The sequence below is a fragment of the Suricata suricatta genome, chromosome 9 (assembly GCF_006229205.1).
Source record: "Suricata suricatta isolate VVHF042 chromosome 9, meerkat_22Aug2017_6uvM2_HiC, whole genome shotgun sequence".
In the NCBI taxonomy this organism is placed as follows: Eukaryota; Metazoa; Chordata; class Mammalia; order Carnivora; family Herpestidae; genus Suricata; species Suricata suricatta.
The window spans coordinates 40,351,383-40,373,601 of record NC_043708.1 but is presented as its reverse complement, the minus strand read 5'-3'; the positions used below and the strand labels follow the sequence as shown (position 1 = coordinate 40,373,601).

Sequence of the window (22,219 nt, the reverse complement as noted above, 5' to 3'; positions counted from 1 at the left end):
CAGCTTGGAGCCTAGAGCCTGGTTCAGATTCTGTATCTCCCTCTCTCTCTGACCCTCCCCTGCTCGCACTGTCTCTCTCGGTCTCTCAAAAATAAATAAAAATCATTTAATAAATAAATAAAACATCAAGAAGATTTTTTAAAAATTAAAGTTAAATGATATACTTGGTCTTATTTTTAAAAAATCAAGATGTTAAAAAAAGGTTAAATAGGACTTTCCTGTTGATACTAAAAATTAAAAATGTATAACATACACTATAAGTTTTACAAAAAATATAATTCTCCACCAAGTCAATTACTGTGAGTTTGTTCCATGAGGCCAATAATAAGTGGGCCTTTGGAAACATGAAGAAATGGGATCTGTTTAATGGCACTGAATTATATAGCCCCAACACTCAGTCTATTATGCCTACAGAAAGACATTAAATAGAATCAGTTAGATCAAGAATTCACCTTCACCAGCCCAGGGACACTGGTATTTCTTCTTCTCTTGCAGAAAAGCAATAAGCTAACCTAGCGTCATCATGGGAGAATCTGAGCTAATTCATCATGTTCCCAAGTCTGTCTGGTCAGCACCATGGTGAGCACCAAGCAGTTTCCCATTTACCACAAGCTGGAAGGCTCAAATACACACTTCCAAACATTAAGGGAGGACGTCTCGTGGTGGGAAGGGTGAGGAAGGATTACTAAAACCTAATCACAAGATCTAAGAAACCTTTGTTTTTGTACTTTTACCTCCTACGTGTACTTAGAAACCTAGTACTTGGTACAAATAAACCTGCAATTGATTTTTTGCTGAATATTGAATTGTTAAAGCAATAACCTTCCACCCTACAGAATTATTGTTACAATTTTACAGCACAGATAAATTTCCATTTTCTGTGGGAATACAAGAAAGCTAAAATAAGTCTGACTTATTCAGAGTAAGTAGATATCCTCAGTTGGATTTCTAAAATACAGAAAGCAGAGCTTCTGTGGGTAAGAAATATAGAAAGACCTAGTCCATTTGATATTAGGGCTGAAATATTCTAAAGATTTAAAGATTCTAAGGAAATTTTCATGAGTAATCAGAAATTGTTAAGTTTCAATTTTGGAGCAGAGAAAGACATTAATATTCAATAGCAAAAGGATATCAACCTCTACAGATATCATGTCTAAAAATTAACTTATGTAGCTTTATATATATATGTATATATATATGCAACTAACTTGTCATTATGCTATTTTGAATAAGAAATTAGAACACAATTATCATGTTTATATTTCAAAAATGATGAATGCAGCTCTAGTGCAGTTATGTCTGAGATAAGGATAATGCATTTTTTATCATCCTGATTGATCCCCTAAATAAAATAACAATAATAAAGGAAGTAAAGTGTGTCAGGCAAGGTGACAGATAAACCATTATCCCTTCAAAAATCAAACTATTTTTGCTGACAAGGTAAAAGACCTACTGAAATAGGCGCAAGGCGGTATGCACTTAAAGAGGCAGTCTATTCAGAGACTGAGAAATGTAAAACACGTCACAACTTCTCCTGCTCTCCCAATGCACGTCTCTCAAGTGGGTATTGCAGACACAGAGCTTCAGAGCCCGCTGGTGAACTTCTGAGAAACAGACTCCTGACATGTGCTGAACTGCATCTATCTATCTATCTATATAACTCAGCATACTTGTGAATGTCACCTTGATTTGAAAATAAGGTATTGGCAGATACAATCAACATAAGATGAAGCTGTTGGAGCAAGTCCTATTCCAATGGCTGGTGTCCTTGTAAGATGAGGGAAATGTGGGCAGAGTCACACTGAGGGATAACAGTCAGGTGAACATGGAGGCAAGCGTTGCAATTATGTTGCCATAAGCCAAGGAACACCTCATCAGAAACTAGAAGAAGCAAGAGCTGATTACCCATCTAGAGGCACTGGAAGGAGCATGACCCTGCCCACACCGTGATTTCAGAGTTCCAGGCTCCAAAACTACAGGAGAATAGATTTTTGTTTCTTTAAGCCATCCAGTTTGTGGTATTGTTATGGTAGCCCTAGAAAACTAAGACAGTCCGTGATTGTGCTGTAGAGATACAAAGGAGGAGGCAGAGAAGACAGGGTGCCAAGTAGATACAATCTGAAGTCCATTTGAGCCACCATTTATCCCTTAAAGGATAAACATTCAGAAATTTCCACAAAGGTTCTTGCTCCTCGGGTGTCTGGCATCTATACGTCAAGTCTTGCCCATATCCCATTGAGAAAAATTACTCCATTCTCTGGAGAAATGCTTCTGTCCCCTAGTGGGAAAGAAGATACTAAACTAACATATAAAAAGTTGAATAAACAGACATCTTTAAACTGGGGAATTGTATGTCATTTGTTACATCAGAGAGATTAAAACGTGAAAGGTAGGTAATTTGATGTAGCACACAACCCACTGTTCTAGGTAAGAATAAATTATCTCCCTCTGGGTATAATCTATGATAGAATTAAAACCCTTCATTCAAGAGTCTCAAGGACACAGTGGAAAAACATCCATTGAAACTGAAGGCCTCCAATACATACAGAAATCTAGACAGTTTATCTGTTTAAATAAGTGTAGTCACTTCAGCTTCCAGAGAATAGAGGCACCAACATAAAACTAATTATAATGTGGGGCACCTGGGTGGCTCAGTCGGTTAAGCGTCCGGCTTCGGCTCAGGTCAGATCTCATGGTTCATGGGTTCAAGCCCCGCTTCGGGCTCTGTGCTGACAGCTACCTCGGAGCCTGGAGCCTGTTTCAGATTCTGTGTCTCCCTCTCTCTCTGACCCTCCCCTGCTCCAGCTGTCTCTCTCTGTCTCTCAAAAATAAATAAAAAGCGTTAAAAAAAAACCTAATTGTAATGTTATTAATGTATACTAGTTAAGCATAAATCGTGTACTTCCTGGGATCTAGAAGAAAAGGTGTGCTCATTCAAAATCCTATTTAAGCCCAACAATGTAGCTGAAGGAATATTTTTAAACTAAAAATGTCTTTCATAAGCCTTGATGAGGATTGTAGTTTAGATAAAAAACTGACAAAATATATTCTCAAAAAGAAGCTGGAATTGAACTGTGTAGAAGAAAAGCACTAAAACTCCAGGACATCTCAGGCAAGTCAAGAAAATTCTCACATATTTCAACGCAACTGCCATCATCTACTAAATTTAGAAAATTATTGCAGTTTCACAAGTATGGATTACTCACAAATATATTTTTTTCCTCTGATTTAATGAGCCCTGCCTGGTAAAGCTGTCATCTCTAACGCAGGTTAATTTGGGGAAACCTGGTTTTTCCAGATGGCGTCAAGGAGAGCAGACCGCTAATATGAGATTAATCTCAAAGTCATACGCTTTTTATCTCAGTGTGGAGTACAAGAGCTATCAGCCTCTGAGCTTGCTTTGATCCATTTCTTAAACCAGCATTCTACTATGGAGTTCTCTACATTACTAAAAAGTCATGTTTCTCTGCCAGAAAACAGCCAGTGTTACCCTGAAAGTCCATGAGAGAGTTTGCTGAAAAACTGGATGAACTGCCTTCCTTGCTAGACAGCAGACAAAATATTAGATAGTAGCGCATCCTATGTCTTTACTGCATCAAACCCACGGCTAATTTAGTGCCGAAAAGCTTACCTGTCTTCCAGGTGAGAAACTCAGCATTACAAACCTCTGGATATTCTGCACATCCAACCAAAAGCTGTTCACCTGCCAAAATGCTGATTAACTAAATGACCTCTGAGATGTTCATAAAGAAGAAAAACCCAGCACCAACAACCAGAGCAGTGCTGTGAAAATACAATCCACATTAAAACGTCCACCTAAGAAAATCTGGTGGGGAAGCTTGAATTCTCCATTTAAACCAGTATCCTCAATCCAGCCTACAGATTTAAATCATCTAAAGCACTCTTTAAAAATGTGGAAACCAGATCACATCCTACACCAACTGAATCAGAATCACTGGGAGGAATCAAGCATTAGGATTTTTTAAAAGCTCCCCCAAGTGATCCTAATGTTCATCCACAGTTAAGAACGGTTGATCTAGACCAGGGGCCGGCAAGCGTTTCCAGTAATGGGCCACATCATAAATGTTTTATGCTACGTGGACATTCAGTCTGTGTCACAACTACTCAACCCTGCTAACCTGGCACAAAAGTAGCCACAGACAACATGTAAGTGAGCAAGTATAGCTGGTCCCCATATTTAGGAACATTGACATTTGAATTTGATTTAGCTTTCACATGTCACAAAATGTTATTCTTCTTTTAATTTTTTTTCAATCATTTAAAAATGTAAAATGTAAAGATCATTCTTAACATGCAGGTCATACAAAAACAGGTGGCAGGTCGGAACTGGCCAAGCAATAGTTGACTGACCCCTGATCTACACTGCAGATGGACTACATTCTCCTTAATCTTTTCTCAAGACAACATTTGCTCAGTGACTCGATCAGGCCCAGAAAAGATTCTTTTCAAGGTATGGGTACCTTCAGATTCAAGCTGTTCCAGGCCAAATGAGGCAGCTGTATTAACATGGCTACTGGATGGAACAATGGTTCTTGTCTCAGAGGATGCCTCGGAATCAGAAAGCGCTGGGAAAATGCTGGGTGCTTCCTCCAATATTCCAGGGGGAGTCACTGGAGAGCCCAGAACGGGTGTGAACAATTCCTCATTTGGCTCTGTGATGGTGTCCATTATATCTGTCAAATACAAGAGAGGGGACCTTACCCAAAGATGATCATTAGGGGCAATGTATACATGTATTCTTTCTTTTGAAGCAAAAAATGATTGGTGAAACCAATATCTTATATACAGTAAGTTTGGCACTTAGACAAGTTCCCTCTTCCCATAGCTGCATCAATCCAGCTATGCAAGGCAAACACTTTACCTGCCAGGAAAATGTATTGTCTCAAATCAGAACTTTCTTTTTAAATTTTAATACCTCACTTATTCTGTTGACTACTATGGGGGCGCCTGGGTGGCTCAGTCGGCTAAGCGGCTGACTTCCGCTCAGGTCATGATCTCACATTTCGTGGGTCCAAGCCCTGCATCAGGCCTGCTTCAGATTCTGTATCTCCCTCTCTCTGCCCCTCCTCCATGTGTGTGCTCATGCTCTCTCTCTCTCTCAAAAATAAATAAACATTAAAAAAATTCTATTGACTACTATGAATTTTTCAGGATTTTAGATAATGTACTACCAAAGATAGAAAATTTAACAAAAAATTATTAGGGGTCCATGGGTGGTTCAGTCAGTTAAGCATCCAACTCTTGGTTTTGGCTGAGGTCATAATCTCACAGTTAGTGAGCTCGAGCCCTGCATGGGGCTCTGTGCAGACATCCCAGAACTTGCTTGGGATTCTGTCTTCTTCACTCTTTGTCCCTTCTTTCCTCACACTCTCTCTCTCTCAAAAATAAATAAACATTAATATGTTTTAAAAATTATTAAAATATATGCTAAAAACTCCCTCCCTCAAAAATAAACATTAATTAAATGTTTTAAAATTATTAAAATAGGGGCGCCTGAGTGGCTCAGTCAGTTGAGCCTCCGGCTTCGGCTCAGGTCAGATCTCACGTTCGTGGGTTTGAGCCCCGCATCGGGCTCTGTGCTGACAGCCAGCTCGGAGCCTGGAGCCTGCTTCAGATTCTGTGTCTCCTTCTCTCTCTGCCCCTCCCCCTCTCATGCTCTGTCTCTCTCCGTATCAAAAATAAATAAAACATTAAAAAAAGTTTTAAAATTATTAAAACATATGCCAAGAACTACTTTTAAAAATCAAGTCAAAGAGTAAGACTTTCTGTGTCTAGAATATCCTCAAGGTTTAGCTCCAAGTTTTCCCCTATATAAAAAACTCTTGAATAGTATTATTTTGCATGTCTGGTAGACCATCAGGATCTCTGAGGTCAGTTTTTAAAAATTGATTATCATGCTTTTCACATATCCCAACTTACTGAATCAGAATCTCCTTGGTAGTGAAGACCGAGAAACTATTTTTTTTAAACTTCCAGGATATGGATTCACAGACTCTTACATACATGGCTATTCAGAGTATGCATTGGTACAAACACTTTGGAAAACAGTTAGGCATTGCTCCTAAAGTTGAACATTCATATCTAGAGCCCAGCGATTCAGTTCCTTGGTATCTAACCAAGAGAAACTCCTGCACATATAACAATGGAGATATGCAACAGAATATGCATATGACAGCAATCAGTGTTCACAACAGCCAAACCAGGAAATGACCCAAATGCAAATTGCTAGAAGAGACTGGATAAAGATGAGATGCATAAACTGTGGTCTATTTTCATAATGGAATATTATACATAGTCAAAACAAAAAGAATTGCATTAAGGAAATCTTAGCCATAGAATATCAAGTAAAACAAGTAAGTCCCAAAAAGGTTACCTGCAGCACCTACTGTTTTTATAAATTTAAAAACTAGTGAAATTTTTAAATGCATAATTTTATGAACGAAAAGGAGGTTCCTTTTCAGGGGACACAAGATTCAGGATGACAGTTACCAGTCAGAGGAGGGAGAAGTTGAGGTGGAATTACATGGAGGTTACTGACCAGGCCCTACGGGTTTTTGGAGAGGCAGGATTAGGAGATATTCATTACATTATTCAAAAAAATAACTTAGTTAATAAATAAAGCCTATTTACTTAGACCAACAGACATGAGGTCCAAAAATAATTAAATAATAATATTTTTTATAAGTCCCAGGCAATTCTGATGATCACCAAGATTTGAAAACTTTGCTGTCCTTAAGACATCAGAGCATTTGAGGGCCTCCTTTAACAAGCACTTTGTATACATTATTTCAAATCCTTAAAATAACCTATAAGATAGGTAGGCATGGGGTGCCTGGGTCGAATGACCAACTCTTGATTTTGGCTCAGGTCATGGTCTCGCTGCTGAGCATGGAGCCTACTTGGGATTCTCTCTCTCCTTCTCTCTCTCCCTCTCTCTCTGCCTCTCCCCCGCTCACATACATGCACTCTCTCTCCCTTTCTCAAAATAGGAAAATAAGCTTTAAAAATAAATAAAATACAATAAAAATAAAAGATAGGAAGACAGGGGCACCAGGGTGGCTCAGTTGGTTAAGAGTCCAACTTCAGCTGAGGTTATGATCTCACAGTTCATGAGTTTGAGCCCCACATAGGGCTCTGTGCTGACAGCCTGAAGTCTGCTTCAGATTATGTGTCTCCCTCTCTCTGCCCCTCCCCTGCTCATGCTCTGTCTGTCCCTCTTTCAAAAATAAATAAACATTAAAAAAAATTTAAAGATAGGTAGGCATTATTTAGAGATGCACAAACCAGGCTTAGAGACATTAAGAAACCTGAGTGAGGCCACAATACTAGTGAGGGCCAAAGCTGGGATTCAAACCTGGGTCCTTGCTGTTTTCACTTCACCCCTTGGCCCCCTAGCAGCCAGAGCTGTCAAGCAAGGAGAGGGTCTCAGGAAGTCTCGCCTTCACAGGTCCCGGTGATGAGCCATCAGGAGACTTTGCTTTAGGCTTTGCCACATCTGCCCAGACAGCAGCGTGTTCACTTGCATTTTCTGTTCACTCCAGGTGAGTGGAGGCATCCTATTCCTTATTAACCCAGAAAAGATCCAGCCCCAAAATTCTGAATCCAATTCCCTCCCTTACAAACCTTCCAGAGCAGAAGTAACTTCAAAAGACAGAGGCGGGGCTGTAGTTGAAAGTGCAGTGGCCAGAGGCTCCCATCTGCTGGAGAGCTGAGTGACGGCAGGAGCACCAGATGCTGCGGAGGAGGGCTCTTTTCCTCCCTCAGTCTTACCAGTTTCTCTGGGAACCTCGAGGGTAGAAACCTGCTGCTCTTGTGTCACCAATGATAAAGTGGCTTCTGCTTCTTGAACAACTGTTGTCATCTCTTGAGTGATGATGTCTTAAAAGGGGGGAAACGACATTTTAAAATAGACAAATTCCCTATACCTTCAAAAGTCACTCTATAATTAATAAGCTGAAAAAATAAAGAAAATGGTTATTTCAGGGTATGGGAAAGCAAATGGATCACTCAGATACAAAATGCCAGTAACTAAATGTTTTCTGTGTTTCAGGAGTGATGAATCAATCTGAGACAGAGATAAATAAGTTAACATAAAAAACATAAAATAAAATACAAAACAGAATAGGAAGATCAACAGCTGAGCTCTTTTATGAATATCAACGTAACCAGTCTGTTAAGAAACAAATTATACAGAACGAAGTTATATTCAAAAATTCTCAGAAGTATTTATATATATTAATTTTTGCATTTGCATTTCTGAAGGGGAAAAAGAAAGTTAGCATTTTGAGTAAAGGAATAATAATTACAGTAACTAACGTTTATGGAGTTTCTATTATATGCTACATGTATGCACTGTTAAGTATATGGTAAGCATTATCTTATTTTATCTTCCAAGATACACACAGGAGTGGTAAGTACTAATATCATTCCGTGGAAGCCATACATCATAGCGGCTATGAATGCAGGCTTTAGAGCCAAACTGCCTGGGTCTGAATTCTGGCTCGTCCCCTACTAGTTGTGTGACCTTGAACAAATTCCTTAGCATCTCTGGGCCTTGAGTCTCCTCAGCTGGAAATTGGAAATAATAGTAGTATCTATCTCATAGAGTTGTTACAAAGATTAAATTAGAAGACACGTGTCAAACTTAGCACAAACCCCAATATATCAGCTATTACTACCCCACTTTACAAACTACTTAGGTTGAGAGAAGCTACATAGTTAGTGCTCTAAACCCCTGTGAGATGTGACACACACACACACACACACACATACACACACCCCTACAATAGAATATTACTGAGCCCTGAGTAAGAAGGAAACCCTGCAAGTTATTGCCAAGGAATAACTTGAAATACAATCTGTAGAAGATTTGCATTTGCTTTTAAGTCATAAAAGAGAATGAAATAGACCCCCTGTGGTCTATTTTCTTTTCAACATTATAGGTCCATTTTCTTTACAATATTATAATCCCCTCAAGTATATTATAAAGACTCTTTATGAAGAGGGGCACCTGGGTAGCTCAGTCGGTTAAGTGTTGACTTCGGCTCAGGTCATGATCTCATGGCTCATGAGTCTGGGACCCATGTTGGGCTCTGTGCTGACAGCTCAGAGCCTGGAGCCTGCTTTGGATTCTGTGTCTCCCTGTTCTCTGTCCCTCCCCTGCTCGCGCTCTGTCTGTCTCTCTCTTGCTCAAAAAAATAAACATTAAAAAAAAAAAAGACTATTTATGAGGGTCAATATTTGCTCCCTTCTTAGGGAAGGGCAATACTGGAAATTTCCAATACTAAGTTACTCTTAAAACTTAATTTTTAGAAGACACTATCATATCTTTTTTTCAAAATATTAATTCTAGATACAGAGCATATTAGCAAGACCTGTAAGTTATACCATGAAAAATAACATTCTAGGGAAAGCTGAAAAGGTTTTCTCAAAGTTTTTATTAATGACATCATGGCACTTCCTAGTACTTAAAAATACTTTTCCTTGGAAAGAATTTTTTTGCTTTAAAATAATGTGTGTGACATTTTTTTCCGTCTAAGTAGTTCCTCTAGTGGTCCCCATTCAGTTTAGAGTATTTTTTCTTTTTTTTTAATGTTTATTTATTTTTGAGAGGGAGGGAGAGAGAGAGAGAGAGCGAGCAGGGGAGGGTCAGAGAGAGAGGGAGACACAGAATCTGAAGCAGGCTGCAGATGTGTGGGTTCAAATCCCACATTGGGTGTAGAGATTACTATAATAAAATAAATAAACTTTTTAAAAAAGATACTGTAGTTAAGTGAGACAATTATGGCTAAGCAAAGAGCATATTCAATAATCAAAATAATAATCAATCATCAAATTCATTTTACTTTTTAGTCTGTATTAGTACAAGCTATGCACTTCTAACACAGAAGTATCAGAGATTCAGTTATGCAATGAACAATCTGGAACTATTCCCCAGGAATATCTTAAACTGTCATGGAAAATCAAAGTAAACTTTAAAAAAAATTTTTTTTAATATTTCTTTTTGAGAGAGAGACAGAGCATGAGCAGGAGGGGGCAGAGAGAGAGGGAGACACAGAATCCAAAGCAGACTCCAGGCTCTGAGCTAGCTGTCAGCACAGAGCCCGACGTGGGGCTCGAACCCATGAACTGTGAGATCATGACCTGAGCTGAAGTCAGACACCCAACCAACTGAGTCACCCAGGCGCCCCAGAAGTAAACTTCTTATTCAGTCACATCCAATATCTTCATGCTTATGGAGACCCAACTCTCTCAAGGGAATTTAACAACCAACTTACAAAACATTTTCTGGAAGCTTCTATGAAAACTTACAGTATGCTGTCTTTCAGCCTTTAAAAAATGAACCAGACATGTTAAATTCATTCTTACCATTTTAGGTCAATCTCAACACTTTATAAAACATATTACTAATTTGAAATTTCCATTAACTGGGCTACTTAGCTGAAGTAACAAGATGAACATATTCCAAAATAATTTGGAATGAGCATGTGGATGTGCACTAAGTCTATCCTTCCTCACACTGTGATCTGACCAACCACACACAATAAAAGAAGAACATTATCCATTAGCAACAAATGTTAGGCTCATCAGTTCATAACATTCACAGATATAAAGGCCAAGAGGAAGTAGTGCAGTCTCTAGTCAGCAGGAGAGAACTCATCAGTATTGGGGTTTTTCTTATTTCTAGATGAATTTCTTTTTGGGAAAACAAAATCAAAGAACTCAGAGGGTTAATGTATAAGATAAATATTATGGAAAGCTTCTGGTAAGATATATCAGGGATGTATTTTTTACACCAATATGTAAATAATATATCCTATATATTTATTATACCATTTATACATATAGCTAATTCTTTACCATTTTCCTGAATAGTTATGCATTCTCATAATGACATGTTTGAAAACTGACAGTCTATTTCAGGGTTTCTCAGCACTACTGACACTCTGGTTCAGAACAATCTTTGTGGTTAGGGGGCTAGCCTATGTGCTATAGGATTCTAAGCAGCCTCTTTGACCCACCAGATGCTCTGTCACCTGTCTGTTATGATAACCAAAAATGTCTCCAAAATTGCCAAATGATAGGGGTGGGGACAAATTGTTTCCTGTTGAATACTATGGCCTACATGCAGAGGTTGTATCTGGGTGTAATTTTTATATAAAGTACATTTTGTACTTGTTTACTTTTGCTTTTCTTTTTTTTTAATTTTTTTAAATGTTTTATTTATCTTTGATACAGAGAGAGACAGAGCACAAGAGGCGGAGGGGCAGAGAGAGAAGGAGACACAGAACCGGAAGCAAGCTCCAGGCTCTGAGCTAGCTGTCAGCACAGAGCCTGACGCGGGGCTTGAACCCACGAACGTGAGATCTGACCTGAGCCAAAGTAGGAGGCTTAACCGACTGAGCCACCCAGGTGCCCCTACTTTTGCTTTTCATCAAAACTTAGATAACTTCTAAATTCTCACTTTAAAAAAAAAACATAAAGCAAGACCTAAACTAATACAATGCTATGAATCAATTATATCAATTTTGAAAAATAATAAAATTAAATCAAAACCTTTCAAATCAAACAAAGTTTATTTTTTCTTTCTTTCTGCCTTTTACCTTTTGAGGTACTTCCCAACAGTTGATGCGCCTCAGATTCATATTCCGAGATGGAGACAGTGGTCTCTATGAAGAACATAGCATCGTTTTCCTTAGTGGACTCGATGAAGTCTGCAGTATCTTGGAAGAGGTTTACAGCAGAGACTTTTGTATCTTCCATCAGACTTGTGGGAGTAAAGGAACTCTGATCGGTGAGGGTAGATAATGGCTCCTCCCCATGTGCCATTAGCAGGGCTGTCCCCATGTGGACTTCCCCTTCTGGCAGCACCAGAGCTGCCTCTGCAACCTCTGTCAAAGGTTCACCCTCCTCCATAGCTTCCATTGCATCATTATCTGGTACTCGGACTATCTGAGACGTTTCCACTCCTACCTGTGTCTCTATGTTGTCTCCAAGCTTTGGGATAGTTATCTGGCTTACACTCGCTAATTTAGTGTCATCCCACTCATCACTTATGACTGAGGCAGCTGGACCGGCAGTGCTGACACTCACTGTAACTCCTGGGGCTCCCAGCAGCCTGTTAGTTTCTGGCTCAACACTCAGGGTATACTCAGAGGTGGTGAGCCAGTGCTTGGTGGCAGTAGTCTGGGTATGATCAGCTGTCATCTGCAAAGGCTTCTCCCGATCAGGCATGGGGCTTCCAGGCACCATGCCTGCTGTGGGCTCAGCACCAGGAAAAAAAGTTGCCCTGTGTTCTGGGTCTGCTTCAAACTTCTCAGTCCTGGGACTGGTGGTCAGCATTTCTTTAGTATTCACATCAGAGGAAGGCACATGTCCCAGACTAACGCTTCCCTGACTTTCAGGTGCCAACTGATGTTCCACACGCTTCAGAAAACCCTGTGTTGTTTCTGTGGTCCCTTCCACAATGGGCTGAATGATGGTACTACTGAAGGGTTCCTCCTTCTCATCCATGTTCAGAGGAGCGGTTGCAGCAGTAGGGTTGGTTAGCATGGCCTTGGAGAGTGGGCTTTCAGGAAACACTCTCTCTGGCTGGCTGGAAGCAAATATTTCCTCCTCCACAGGGACCACTGTCTCAGTGTAAATGCCAGGGCTATTAGGCTGTGTGAGCCCAGCTCCTATTGGATGAGCGTCTTTGTTAATAGGAAATACTTTATTTAATGACATTGCTGATGGCTCCGCTAACACTATCATTGGCTCTTCAGATACCAACAGCTGGGGAGTGCACTTCGAAGTAATAGAGTCATTTTCTGGGTCAGCTGTGTTCATCCTCTCTGGCTGCCCCGTGTCTGCATGGTCATGTGCTATCTCCCTTCTTCCCATTTTGGGGAAGGCCATGCACTGTGTGGCAAAGTTGAGAAGGAGAAGGCCACAGAATGCCAGACAAATGTGCAATACAATTGGTCTGCTCATAGTGGAAGAGAAATGTGCACATAAATCAGCAGAGTTGACAATTCCAGTAATTGAGTCCTGCAGAAAAATAAAGCATATCAAACTGTCATGTAAATGTATTTTATAAATAAGCCCCTTTACGTTAAATCATAAGTAAAATAATCCCCTTGACTTGGTGCTCAGAGATGGTATGGAAGAGATGGCTGTTCTATTTCTTTGTACCTTTGAGACATGGATAACCCAGTTCATCTTTCCCTGCTGAATTCTGCAGCTGATTTAACTTGAAGCTCTCTAGAAAGGGTACACATAGTTCAAGGACTAAGTTCATTGTTTCTTAAAGATCTATTTGAAAAAAATTACCCTTGAAGTCACATTTGCAAAAATTTGCCCTAAATTCCTGTCAATCATGTAAGCAAATGACTACCTTAATGGCAATATGTCCAAGATATAGAAAGCAAATCTTATATTTACTTATATTATATTCAAAGAACCTTTCAATATGGTTTAAAATTTATAAGACATCATCATAAAATACTGAATACCAGTGACATTCAAGAGTTTTTTAAGTAGGGGTACCTGGGTGGCTCAGTGAGTTAAGTGTCTGACTACAGCTCAGGTCATGATCCCATAGCTTGTGGGTTCAAACCCCTCATCAGGCTCTCTGCTGTCAGCACAGAGCCCACTTCAGATCCTCTGTCCCCCCCCCCCAGCTTGTCCTCTTCTTCTCTCAAAATAAGTAAATAAACTTAAAAAAAGAGGTTTTTTAAATATATAAATGATTTTCAATTAAAATTTTTCTTTAAAACACTTAACTGATTTGTTTTGTCTGTAACAATTATAAAAATTATAGCCAAACCCTTGATGGATACCCTTGATGTTTCAAAATATAAGGAGTAGAGGGACACCCAGGCGGCTCAGTCAGTTAAGCATCCGACTTTGGCTCAGGTCATGATCTCACAGTTCATGAGTTTGAGCCCCACATCAGACTTTGTGCTGACAGCTCACAGTTTGGTGCCTGCTTAGAACTCTTTGTCTCCCTCTCTCTCTGCCTCTCCCCTACTCACACTCTGTCTCTTGCTGTCTCTGGAAAATAAATAAACATTAAAAAAATTTGTTTTAATTTAAGAAGTAGAAAGGGTAAAAGAGTTCATGTAAATTAGTGTTTTTAGGAAAAAAGAAACTTTTTAAGAGAATGTACACATTTTTTTTCTGATTCTCTATTTTTTATGTTTTTTATTTATTTTTAAGAGACAGAGAGAGCGCGCAGGAGCAGGGGAGGGTCAGAGGGAGAGGGAGATACAGACTCTGAAGCAGGCTCCAGGCTCTGAGCTAGCTGTCAGCACACAGCCCAATGCGGGGCTCGAACCCACTAAGCATGAGATCATGACCTGAGCTGAAGCCGGACACTCAACCGACTAAGCCACCCAGGCGCCATGAAACACATTTTAAATTAGCAATCTTTACTGAATGCACATTATCATTAGATTAAGATTTATTGCATATTTTTTGAGGAAGAATGAAATATGACCATTTGTAGCAAAGTGGATGGACCTCGAGGGTGTCATGCTAAGCGAAATAAGTCAGGGGGAGAAGGACAGATACCATATGTTTCCACTCATAAGTCTAACAGGAGAACAGGAGAGACCTAATGGAGGACCGGGGGCAGGGGAAGAGGGAAACAGCGTTGGGGAGAGAGAGGGACGCAAAACTTGAGAGACTGTTGAATACTGAAAATGAACTGAGGGTTGAAGGGGAAGGGAGTGGGGGGAAAAGAGGTGGTAGTGATGGTGGGGGGCACTTCACTTATGGGGAAGAGCACTGGGTGTTATATGGAAACCAATTTGACAATAAACTATTAAAAAAAGATTTACTGCGTTAAAAAAAAACTCACACTCTCATTAAAACTAAAACTATAGCAAAACTACAAATTTCTCCCCCAAATTTGTGAGTTTTAGTTTTTTTTTAATCTACTTTATTGTTTGGGCTCTTTCTTTTCCCACCATCAGAAATCTCTCAGATGCTATAGATGTTCTAGAAAATTAAAACTAAGTGTGAAAATCCTAAAATAAATATGTAATCTTTATAAAAATTAGATTGTTTTCTTTCTTTCATATCTAATCATTACACTGTTTGGGCTAGGCACATGATGTACACACATAAAATATAAAAATTGAGTTTTCGTAGGTCCTTCTCCCCTTAAGAAGCTCAAAGTTTCCCTGTTTCATCTCTAGGTCTTTTTGAGACCTAGAAAAGGTCAAGTCCTGAGAGCATGATCTAGACATCAGAAGAGGAAAAGGAAGGCTGAGTGCTTCTATATGAAGAAAGAGGAATCCCTAGATTCGGAGCTGAGGCTTCCTCCCAAACCAGCAGCACCGCCTTAACACATCACCTTTGAAGTGATCTTCCAGCCCAGACAACCCTTCAGACAATTGCAGCATCTCGAACATAATGGCTTAAGAGGCCAGCCAGCTAAGCTACTCCCAAATTCCTAATGCACAGAAGTGGAATGAAATTATAAGCATTTATTGCCACCAAGTTAGGGACAATTTGTCACACAGAAATCTTAGATCCACAGGACGTTGGGAGACTATAGGAATGAGAAGGTGCCATGTGCAGAAAAGGAACAACACACATCAAGGATCATAAACTTAGCAACAGAAGGAAACTGAAGCCAGAGGTGACTAGGAGAAATATAAGTCACCATAACCCCTGAAAAAGCTGCAGAGATAGTGAGTAGGGTAGAAGATGCCCCCCATATGAGGGATGAGAGTCTGTAACAATTTTATTTAAATATTAAATTACACACAGGTAGCTAGCATCACTTTAACAGGAGAGAATATGGGAACGGTATTTGAAAAAGAGGGAATAGCATGTGCCAAGACATGTCAACATTCTGAACATTATTTATCATCATACTCTAGACGACCCATAAAGAATCCCACTTCAGAGCCAGGTAACAGATGTGTTCATAGTATCTAGCTTGCTGCCTCCCTTAAGACAAAAACCTAGAAGGGCTGTAAAACAAGAATGTTCACAGTTGATGAAACTACACCTTTGTACAACTTGAGCTATGAAGCTTATGTAAATGCTGCAGAACCCTCTGATCTATTCAGAGAGCAGCCCTTTCCTGAACAAATATTTTTCCCATTCAGTGAAATCTTACTAAACATCCCAGACAATGTAGGGTGTAGCCTAAAAACTTGGTCTACATGATCCCATGCTTCCGGAAAAAACCTGAAAAAGAAAAAAAAAAAAAAAAAACAGGCCATCATGAATGATTTAGAGGGACATGGACTGGAATCTGAAAAACGATTCATGAATCCTAGCTTTCTTGTTACTAAAACTTCCTACGGGGTATTGTGCAAATGACCTCAGTTTTTCATTTGACAAAATGAGGAGTGAAACAAACTAATCTTATAAATCCCTTCTACCTCCATGAATCCATTTTCATATTTTATGTATAGGGCATAGAATTAAGATGCAAATGTTTTCATGTTCCAACAACTGTGGCATGAAGTAGGCAAGGCACTCTAATGACTGGATGGATGTTTCACATTTTATATATATGTTCTAGAGTCATGCAGACTGAGAGAAGAATTTTATAAACAAATCAGATCTGGGGAGTCAAACCATAATGTTTCAATATAGCTTCAATTGCCTTTCCCAAATAGAATTTTCCTGCAAGGTTTTATTTCCAGCTAGATCTTGAGCTTTAGAGTTTTTGTGTGAAGGGAATTCTGCCATTGCTCTAAAAGACTTTCCTTCTGTAATTAAGTGTCAGCCACCTGCTTTCTAAATCCAACTACAGAAAACAATGGGGGTGAACTGCAATCCTAGTCTATGTCTCTGTATTGCAGCCATATGTTCCTTCTCCCCACTATTCAAAGCGATGCCTGAACTTTAAAAGAAGCAGAAAAGACAGCCTATGAGAAAGACAGCAGGGAACATGTCTGCAACTCAGATAAACTGGTAAATGACCTTCAAGTTCTAGGTTTTTCTCCATCTTTCAACGCACAGTACAAGTCCACACAGCCACTCCCATGAGTTTGGTGTCCCCCACTGTGAGCTGCAGGACGTGAGAGAATAAATTAGAAAAGGCTGACCATTGTCAGCTCAGTGGCAATATTTCCAAAACTAAATAATCATCTGTGATCATATTTTGAAGGCTGTAGGCCTTTTCCTTTTCTCCTCTACACTTATCCCCTCCCTGGCAAAGTGCCTGACATAGAGGAACTGCTCAGTAAACACTGACTGAACAAACAGAGGCATGTCTATAGCCTACTTTGCTGGGGAAGTGGAGGGAGGGGAAATTTCCTTGCTAATTAGCACTCTGTGTCTTAATTATCTTAAATGAACTCAATCTAAGAGCATTTAACATACAAAAGAATATTTCTCTAACTTTTCTTTCACACCACGGTAGCTCTGTTTTCTCTCCATATATCCATCAGTGCAAATTAATTCAGGTAAACAAACTCTAACCAAATTGCTGATAGTGGATATTGGCTTCTAATAGCTTAAAAAGCATCCCTTTCAGAGCAAATCAGTAACACTTCGTCTATCATTTGTTATCAAGGTATCCTCATGGCTCGGCAGGTCCGCTGAACAATTTACTGCATTTCTGCCACCAGTGGGCAGATACACTGTTCTGTCAACCACTGTCTTCGACTATTTTAAATAGATCCAGTCCAGAATCTGTTTCTTTGTCAAGTCTAGGCACATTCAAGTTACAAAGGCAAATGAAAGACAACATAAGGAAATACGGATTTGGCCATTTGTGAGATTTAATAACCAGGATTTTTTTAAAAACACTTGTTCAACGCTTTTTCCAACTAAAATGCAGACTGCTGTTTTGTAGTGTGTTAGCAAAATGTAGACACAAAAGGGAACCAGCATGTTAAAACATTCTCATCAGTGACAAAGCTACTTTTTTCAAGGGAAATGGAGTCCATGTATAATATATACGGATCATGAGCATTGCCTATAGAGAATGCCAAAAAGCCAGTGACAATCTGCCTGACATTTTCCCTTTCTTGTGATAAACACAAATACCATAAATGGCTGGTTTGGGGAAGAAAGCTTAGATTTTCACTGTCTCCTAGAAGATACTTGGATGCCACCTCAAATGCACCATCATCTTCACCTAAACTTTGGTGTCATCCTGACCTCTTCTCTATAGTCTAGATTTCACAACTTCTGTGGATCCTTCCCCCATAATATCTCTTGGAATCGTCCTTGTCATCACCTCACTGGATTGTTATTATTTTAATTACCTTTCAATTGATGATCCTGTTCAGACTCTCTCGTCTCCAATCCATTTTAAACAATTCAGATGGTTTATTCTTAACAAGAAAAATGACAATAACCAATCAAAAATGGCCACCATTTGGAAGATGCTATGTGCCAGGTGTTGTGATTGCTTTATGTAATTACCTAACAGCAACCTAATAAGATAGACTCTATCATTATCTCCATTTTTTGTTAGCTGAGAAAGCGGCAGGCTTACAGAGGACAATTAACCTGCCTACATGGGTATGCCAGTTTGTGAACTTGTGAATTGTCGTTCCCCCTTTGCCAAACACATCCTTTAATGTCACCAAGTTTACAACCGCCAAACTCCCTATCTATAAGACAACCCCACACCGCTAACAACCCTACAAGCCATCACCGGCTGAGTACATTGCCCTTTTATGTGCCACCCTCATTTCAGGTTCCTAAGTTTTTCTCACCACACTGCGCTGGCCGGAACACTCCCTCCTTCCCTACTCAGGTATCCAAACCCTGGTCCCCAGCCCACATCCTGTTTACTAACTGCTGTCACAAAAATGCCTGGCCCAATCTCTTCCTGTCCTTCTTCCAACTTCTCTGGCACAAATCATCACATCTATAAGTCTTACCACCTCAAATGAGATTCTATCCTTTGCATGCAAACACGGGTGTTTTAGCTTCCTTTGTTGGCCGTATAGTTACTAATAATGGTAGGCACGGAGAGGAGATGTTCGATAAATATTTGCTCCAATGAAGCGAATATAAATAACTGTTTAAGAATGTGAAAAAGAATGCTCACAGTCTCCATTTTATACTGCAAGATTTTCAATAACATTTCATGGTCTATCCATGTCTAATTGTGTATTTTATTCATACTTGGCCAATTTTGGCTACTCATTCAATGTATCATTTTAATAATAGTAATAATTACCTGTATTCTCATTTCCGTGATATTCTAGGTTTTCAGAGTTTATTTCATTAAAAAAAAATAGATCAGCAGTTATATGTGACAAGTCTCAGAGCTTCAGGTCTACTTGCTTCCCAATTATCATCTCATTTTGTAAAAAAACCTGTTAATGGAGCGCCTGGGTAGTGCAGTCAGTTAAGCATTGGATTCTTGGTTTCAGCTCAAGATCATGATCTCTTGGCTGGTGAGATAGAGCCCACATCCAGCCCTGTGCTGACAGCACAGAGCCTGCTTGGGATCCTCTCTCTGCCCCTCCCCCACATGCTCATGCATGCTCACTCACTCTCTCTCTCTTTCTCTCTCTCTCTCTCCCCCCCTGAAAAGAAGTAAATAAACTTAAAAAATAAATTAAAAATAAAAATAAAAAACCATCTATCTTTGATAAATGAGGGGAAAAGGAAAGCTCTTTCTCTTCTTTGTTTGGGTCTTAATTCCATTTTGTACTCTCCCTGATCCTCAACAATTAATTTGTCATTGTCTTACCTCTCTAATTCTTAAGGGTCATTCACCAATGCTATTTGTCTAAGGACATGCTTATCAAGACTCTGACCCTACTGACCCAACTGTGGCACATGGCATTACAGCACCCCATTTCTAACTCACTGTGCTATTGACAACTGTCATTGGCCTAATATATTGGCTTTAAGATCATCTGGACCTCATCATCCTTCACTATACATTAAGTAGCTGGAATGACAGAGGATCTTTTCAGCAGCATGTTCAGTCAGAGTGGAAGGAGGGGAGAACAGGATAACCACAAAGGGAAGCCTGCTTCCCCAGGAGGAAAGCGGCGTCAGCGCCGACAGGGAAGAGGATGAGTAAGCTGGGGTCAGGAAGGTTACGCGGCAACGACCAGCAAAGTGCTTTACCGTCCCTGCAGACCACCGCTAAGTTGTACTTACTGAGCCCAGGAGCTTTGCTCTCCACGATTAGCACCGCAGACAAATGAAGATGTCGGCGCTTACTGCCCCTAGCACATCACCCTATCCCTGGGAAAAGAAGCTGAACTGAAGATTTAAATACTGACTCCAAGCTCCAGCTCTACTTTAAACAAACCACTGAAACTCAGTTGCCTTGTTGCAAGATGGAGGTAAAAATGCTCTGTTTTCTTCAAAGGGACATGAGACACGACATGATAATAGACATGAAAACAGTTTGAAGAAAAAGTTTTTAAGTATCATTCAATTTAGGACAGATTAGTGTGATATTGATATACAGTCCCCTCAAACTACCGAAATGTGAACAATTTGAAGCATCCATAACCTCTTTTTTTCCCCCTAGATATTTCCAGGGAGCTTCTTCCTTCAGCTTCTCATGTAGACAAAGTGACCTGGGAATTGCCTGATGGTTGCAGAATCCTATCCTAATTCATCTTGGTCAACAGGCTCTTCTCCATCCATCATACAGTTCTCTTCCATGATCCGATTTGACATTTCATTTCTGTTCTTTGTGGTTTACAAACCTCATTTGCTTGACAAGATCTCTAAGTACTAGCTAGCATTTAAAGAGAAAGTAATCCCCAGGTAGACATTTCATGGAATGAACATAATATCTAACATTTCTAGCTGAAACTTGATTCAGATACTTTTCTTGCGATCGCCTATAAACACAACATGGAAAAACAGGATTGACCACACATCTTAATTACAGAATGAGTTTTCATTCTCCAGAGATTAAACCCAGCTTCCTTATGTAAGAAAAGAAAATTCAATAAACAAAAAACTCAATTCTATACACAACTTTTCAGGCAAACATGTGCTAAATGAAGAGTAAGTACACCTTTAGTTGAAGAGGGGAAATTTTCTATAACAGGTAAGCCTATCTTCCCCATCTGGTTCTATCTTTGCCTTAACCCATTTCTGTAATAGCAAATTATGATATTAAAGGGTCTAGCAGGAAACACCAGAACATAATGATAAGAAGCCTCCTGTGAAAACAAAGACAAATCCACGTGTCCCTAACTGGCTCTGTTGCTGTAGCTACCTTAGAGCTGGTGAGTCTTGGGAGTTTTGTGAATAAACACAATCAGTATCAAGTCTGCTGCATAAGTGCTTGGTTCATTATTATGACAAATACAACAGCTCTACCTTAGACATATGTGTAAGTCAGATCACTCTTAAATCTCTACTGTGTGTAAAAGTACCAGTGCTGTGCTACTGTGCAATCTAACCCGGTTTTAAGTTTCTTTCAAAAGATGCTACAAAGGGTTTCTGCCGGCAAGTGAGCAGAAATCAGTCAATGACTTTAAATAACCTTGGCTTCAACAATACTCCTTAGAGTTCAACAGCATCCTGTGTGATCAAGGCAATACACAGAAAAGAAGGGGAGGCATGCAAATCCTGACCATGCCGCTTCCTATAGAAGTCCTTCAGAGCTCTATGGATGGTTTTGTAAACCACTCCTGCTCCCCCTTAAGTTTCGAACGAAAACTTCCAGAGAAAGAATGCGGACACTTTAAAGCATCTTCTCTCCTCTCCTCTGCACAGAAATTAGGTGCCAGGCAGGTCCTCGGGCTCGGCTCGGGAAGGCAAAGATGTCTCATCTTTGAGAACTCCAAACTCTTCAGAGTCCTGTATTCTGTTCACCCCGCCTCCAGCCAGCTCACCAGCCAGGGCTTACATATTTGGAATCTATACGGTTCGGTCTCTGTGCCCGACCAGGAGGAGGCACATTCGGTATCTAGGCACCTCCAGGCAACCTCCCAGCCATTCTGTGGTCTCAGGCGGCGCCTGACCTCCTCCAGGTCTATCCCACAGGCCCTCTTTCCAAGTAAGCGACCTTTCCAAGCAGCATCCTCCTGCCGTGTCCTGGGGGACCGGTCAGGGTCTGAGCAAGGAGCTTCCGTGACATTTCGGCACTAAACACTCAACTGTTGGTCTTCTGCAAAGTAGCAGAACACATTTCAGTGGCCACCGCAGCCCCCATTCGCTCCTCGGCTGCTGGACACTGATTGGCATCGGGGCCACAACGACCCATGCTCTGAAAGGAGCAGAGGGGAGTCTTCAGGAACTTCTC

General features: G+C 40.1%; 1 protein-coding gene across 1 annotated transcript in view; it reads right to left on the bottom strand.

Annotated features, from left to right (window-relative positions):
• ARMH4 (armadillo like helical domain containing 4) overlaps nucleotides 1-22,219 on the bottom strand; it is a 110,582-nt gene that overhangs the window by 88,127 nt on the left and 236 nt on the right. The window contains exons 2-4 of the mRNA XM_029951562.1: nucleotides 11,625-13,050; nucleotides 7,645-7,899; nucleotides 4,482-4,694 (exon numbers count right to left, since the gene is read on the bottom strand). Of these exons, the coding sequence (XP_029807422.1) occupies nucleotides 4,482-4,694; nucleotides 7,645-7,899; nucleotides 11,625-12,993 (1,837 nt within the window). The 5' untranslated portion in view covers nucleotides 12,994-13,050. The remainder of the gene's footprint in view (nucleotides 1-4,481; nucleotides 4,695-7,644; nucleotides 7,900-11,624; nucleotides 13,051-22,219) is intronic.